The 5,897-nt window shown below is 37.4% G+C and overlaps 1 protein-coding gene across 1 annotated transcript; it reads left to right on the forward strand.

Moving 5' to 3' along the window:
• The first annotated feature begins 1,754 nt into the window (after positions 1–1,754).
• Positions 1,755–5,024, forward strand: LOC133324636 (histidine-rich glycoprotein-like). The gene is made up of 3 exons (XM_061533473.1): positions 1,755–1,772; positions 1,854–1,918; positions 4,673–5,024. The coding sequence occupies exons 1-3, from the start codon at positions 1,755–1,757 to the stop codon at positions 5,022–5,024; spliced, it is 435 nt and encodes a 144-aa protein (XP_061389457.1).
• Positions 5,025–5,897: the final 873 nt, after the last annotated feature.

Here is a 5,897-nt window from a genome sequence, read left to right on the forward strand (position 1 = left end):
TAATGTCATACACTTTTATGGACCTACAAATATGTCGAGGATATTCGGAGAAATGTTTATGAACCTACAAGGTGTGGATTGTTAAAGAAATGTTTCATTTAGACCAAATCGAACTAGGTAAACAACTCGAATTTGAACTAAAAGGGACGATTATTCTCGTTCAATATTTCAATGTACTAAAAATAACGACTTGGTAAGACCTAGACCAGTCGCTCTTTTCAGTGAACCGTCCATTTGAAATAGTTTGTTCGTGAACTGTACAATTCTACTAGCCACCGTAGTAGCTGCAGCTCGTTACGTCGTGGTTAATCCGACGCCGATATTCACCGTCGAGACAGATCGGCCCGTATATCTTTGGAGAATTTTTCTCTCAAACACGAGCTGTCTAATCTGCTTGCGCAAGTACCCATGCTGATCCATACACCAGCTCTGATAGCATCAGCTTCTTATAGAGGGTTAGTTTGGTCTGGCGAGAGTTGGCATTGTTCTTAAATTGCTTACTTAGACTATAGAAGCTGGCCAACACTATTTTTCTCAGAATGTCAAAACTGATGTCATTATTTTTATTTATGGCGGTACCGAGGCGTATAAAATCTTTAGACTACCTCGAAGTTCCACAGTTGGTCTGAGTCTACTGGACTTCTTGCGCGCTGATACCATCAGCTTGGTCTTTTGTTTGTCATATACTGCCAGACCCACTTTGGCAGACTCCTTCTCAATTTGTTAAAAAGGTGGGTGTTACCGCTCGCAATGTTCGGCCCATTATGTCGATGTCATCGGCGTAGGTGTATACATAGTGTCATTTCTGTTCACCTTTGCCTCTCGTATGACCTTTTCCAGCCGTATGTTAAAAAGATCACACGACAAACTCTCACCTTTTGTGAATCCCCGTTCGGTATTGAAGGACTCCGAGAGGTCCTTTCAGTCGTTAACTGTTGATCTTATGCCAGTTAATGTTATCCTGAATAGCCGTATTAATTTTGCAGGAATGCCGAACGCAGATATGGCTGTAAACACCTCTGAACGGATATGGCTATCGAAGAGTATGGCAATCGAAGAGTCTTAGTAGAGTGTCTGGGCTTCGTATATAATTTTTTTTTCTTTTTATAATTGCAGTTGTGGGTGTTTTGGCGAAACCCATTTAATTTTTATTGTATTTTTTCCCCCTCAACACAAGTGAACAAAACAAATGACGTAAATTGCATGCCAACCACGAAGAACGCAAAGAAAAAATGCAAAAATAAAAATTTGTTACAATTCACTGAATTTTATACAGACTATACATATACTTACACAAACAGACACATAATAATGCAACAAACATAATTTTCCCTCTTATATCTCATGGTTTTGATTTTCTTGTGCGAATGTGAGCCACATATTTTTCCATTCGGCCTAAAATAAAGCCATACCCAATCTAAGGAAGTGAAAAAATCCCCCACAAAATATATTGGCCAAAATCAAAACGCAACACACACACTACTACATATTTGTAATGGAAGAAGAAGAAGACGAAAAAAAATATTCAACTTGTAGTACCAGGGTCTCTGCCATAACTTTGTCATGTTATAAAAACTCTTGAGCTATGCCAATTGTTCAACATTTCATTTTCGGTTATTAAACGTGCAACACATTAACGCGAATAGCGAAAGAAAGAAATCGGATTTTTATTACAACAAATACGGAAAACCAATACAAATTTGAATAAAGTTTTATAACTTCCCATTCTAAATCCTCTTTCAAAATCGAACATCATGAACAGTCGGCAGTTGGTAAGAAAGATTCTAATGTGATAATCGACACAACAGAGTGATTATGAAAATCGTTAATTTTTGAATCATTCTGTTTTGCAGTGTTTGCAACTTTTCTTAATTGTTGGATTGGCATTGGTGTTGTACAGTGATTATGCGGATGCAGGGTAAGTTACTCGTCGGACCTTACATTTGAAAATCGGATTTATATCTAAACTTGACCAGAATTAAATAAACTTTAAGAAAAGCGGTCTGAATGGAAAAGAAAAATTGTCAAAACCGCTCTTAAAGAACAAATTAAAGGGGAAGGTACACAAAAGTATTCTGCGTAATCTTCTTTAAGGGAACTCCCCATTTTTGATTTGAAAAAAAATTGAATTTTGAGTTTATATTTAATTTTTGCCTACACTAATTCAAGAATGTCTCTTTCATGTACAAAAATATCTTTAAACTCAAGCGACGGCATAAGGATTCTCAATCTTTAAAGGCGTTTTTCTCCAAGCAGTGTTTTTACAAATGGCCTACACTATAACTCAGAAGCTAAGCATCCAATCCATTCCAAATTTTAACACGTTATTCTGGTCAAGATCTTCCTTATTTTCTAAGTCGAAAATGGAGGACTTTTCCAAAAAAATCATATTTCCGTCATTTTGTTAATTTATTTGTGACGTTTCGAATGCCGTTGGAATTTTTAGAAGCGGACCATTCAGTTATCGGAAAGAATGCAATTTCTTATCATTTTCTTATCTTTTAAGTATTCAAGTGCTACTATTTTACAATTTAAAAAAAAAAAAAAAATACTTTCAGTCTTAATTGTTACGAGTTCTTGTAGGCGATGTTATCTTCGACCTTAATGCTTAACCACGGTAAATGGCTACACTGATTAGTAGAGTTGTGTCGTTCCAGAACGTACTAGTTCAAAGGAACTATTCTGTAAAAGGAACGATCGGTACTAGCTCCGGTTCTTTCGTTCACCTAATTCACATAGTTCGTTTTACTACAGTCATTATTTTCTGCTCTCGTTCACCTAGTTCAGTTTCCGTTCATCTAGTTCATTTTGCTCCAATCGTTCTTTTTGGTTCTCTCTTACCTATTTCCTTTTACTATAGTCGTCATTTTTTTACAAATCCTTGTACAAATGAAGGATTGAACTAATGGGAATTATGAAACTGAAGGAAAGATTTAGTTCTTTTGGCGGAGCGAAAAATATCGAACCGTTTATGGAATGAGATCATCTATGTCTTAAAGCACTAATGACTTGGAAAAAGTAATCTAGAAAAAGATAATTACCTAATAGGGGGGTTAGTGTTTATGGGGCTATAGCAAAGTGGGGCTCTATACTGATCAGCCAATAATAATACAAATTAAAGACATTTCGGTTGAAAAACGTGTCCAAAATTCCTAAAATATTGACTTGGGTCAATATTAATGATTTTTAGTACAGAGTGAACTGCCGAGGTAGAAGTGCTAAAGGTTTATATCCCAACGATAAACAGCTTCACACCGCATTATTTACCGGATCATAGGTAGCTGAGAGGAATTTCAGTACAATCGATACTATCGAAGATCAAACATCCCAGCAGAGGCGACGGTACTGGCCAATGAACCAAGGAAGAACCAAGGGTGAGAGAAATTACATTCGAAGTCAACAGGCTAGTGTGCGTACACAAAAAGAAACAGTGACTAGACCATCTGAAGCAAGTAAATTGTGGGCAAGGGTTAAGCCACTCTCGAATCCTGGCAGAAAGGATGACAGGACGAAGATGTGAAGATGTGCGCCTGTTATATGAACCGGCAGTTCATTGAGCGCCCCCAGGAGTGAGTCATTCAACGCGTTGGTTGCGGACGGAATATCCATGATAATGCTTAATCAGCCCTCAACTTATCGCTAACCACCCACATAGTTCCTGAAACCTGGAAAATGTGTAGGGTGGTTCCGTTATTGAAACTTAGCAAAGATACCAGCATGGGTGAATCGTACAGGCCGATTTCACTCCTGTCGCCTATAGCAAAGAGACGATACTCCTCCCATCAAACGAACCAGGAACCCGTACAAAAGCAAATTAAACGTATGAAATGGAGATGGAATGGACACCTTAGGAAAGAATGGCCATTGCATAACCAGAATTGCGCATGAATGGAATCCCCAAGGATCAAGAAATCGAGGTCGACCAAGAAACACCAGGCTGCGAACAATAATCCAAGAACTAAGACAAAATAACCTAACATGGGAAGATGCAAAAACCACGGCAACTAACCGAGTAAGATGGCGGTGCTTTGTGGAAGCCCTATGCTTCCAAGAGGAGTAACAGAAAAAATAAATATATTATTTTCGCAAATCCAGATACTCTGTGAAGCATTCATTGCTCTCAATATCCAGATCGAGTTCTGAGGCTTTCTTTACATTAAATTTTGCGGGGTGGGTAATGCTTTATAGAATATGAAGTATATCGGTCTGAGCTTCTACACCAAAACCATCTCAAATCTACTTATTCTCCTTATTTATTAAAACAATTGGGGAAGTTCCACTTCCTTTTGCCCAATGCACAGCTTTTGCTACTTAATTTCTGGAGTTGTAGAGAAGATTATCTGCCCATGATTTAAAACTTTAAACTTGTCGGAGAAAATCCGAAATCCGATGATTTCTCCGATATTCGCTTGCCGGCCCAAGTCTTAAATTTGGCCTTAAATATAGGCTTCTACAAAATCTTACTTCGCGATACAGGCCCATGAACATTCAAACTTAGTTTACTCAAAGAACTTCCATCTCGGTTTGAAGTGGCGCCCAACACTTTATACGCTTGCAATTTTATTTTCAATAACAATTCATATGAAACATTTTTGAATGATTGAATTAATTGCTCATTCCTAACCAATGGAATTTCTAATCAATTTACAATATTCCTCTCTTCCTCCCCTAGATCCCACGCGAAAAAGAAGAAAATCACCATTCATGTACCCGTCCACAAGAAAATCGAAAAGCACACGCACACCATTGTGAAACACATCCATCATCATCACAAACCGATTGTCCTGAAAGAGGAAAAGAAAATCATTGAAGAACATCATCCAATTATTAAGAAGGAACATGTCTCACATGAACATCATCACCATCATGAAGCGAAACACGATCACCAGCATGATCATAAACATGCCGAGCAGGCCGCAAAGGAATATGATGACGAAGAGGAGCATGTCCATCATCACCACAACTATGAACATAAATCGACGCATAATGAAGAAGTTGATGATGATTTCATGGAAAGACATTAACCCCCGCTACATGTAGTAGAGTAGAGTATTTATGTATTTAGAAAATTGTTATAAGTAATTTTGTATAATAATTAAAATTATCAAGTAGTTTTTAAGATTAAAATTAATAAAAAAAAGTATTATAAAAAATAAAAACATAAAAATTAGAAGAATGTGGAAATTAATTTCGAGGATACGCTAAACATATTTGGGAGACATTACAGGCACGGCATACGAGCTAAGAAAGCGGATTAACCAGTGCCTGAGCAAATATCACGACCCAAAACAATTCACCAAGGCTTACCAGATTGACTAAACGCAGTCTCACAAAACCAATAAGGAAATGGAATTTAGCTTAAGATGGTGACTGTGAGTCTTTGGATTATCTGGAGAGAATAGAATAAACGATAATGTATTCATAGAGGAAAATAGGCTGCGAGTAGTGATATAAGAAATGCTCAGATGATAAACATTAGTTCGATTTAGAAATAATAATCACTGAAGCAGAAGAGTTTCCGACAGGATCTACCTACGTTTGGAAGAGTTTCTGACAAGATCCCTGGTTTCCCTGTCACTACATTACTTTGAGCAGCTATATGAAGAGATACATAAAAACGGCAGCATTTCATTTGCAGAAACTCATGCAACACAACAACCCGACAGAAGCCGAGAAAGTGGAGAACATTCTCCGAAACCTACTTGCCCACTACAAAACAATCATATATACGAAGGAGAGATTTTCATAGTAAGAGCGATCTCCACTAAAAAGCTATGGTATATATTTTCTTAGTAAGAGCGATCTGTTAGAAATGACTCAGGATATGGATACTAGCCCATCTGCTGTAGATTCGGGAAGCAAAATTACCGAATGAACCAGGAATAAACACCAGAATT

The sequence above is a fragment of the Musca vetustissima genome, unplaced genomic scaffold, assembly GCF_032173495.1.
Source record: "Musca vetustissima isolate MV318-11 ecotype Yass unplaced genomic scaffold, APGP_CSIRO_Mvet_v1 utg22290, whole genome shotgun sequence".
Lineage (NCBI taxonomy): Eukaryota > Metazoa > Arthropoda > Insecta > Diptera > Muscidae > Musca > Musca vetustissima.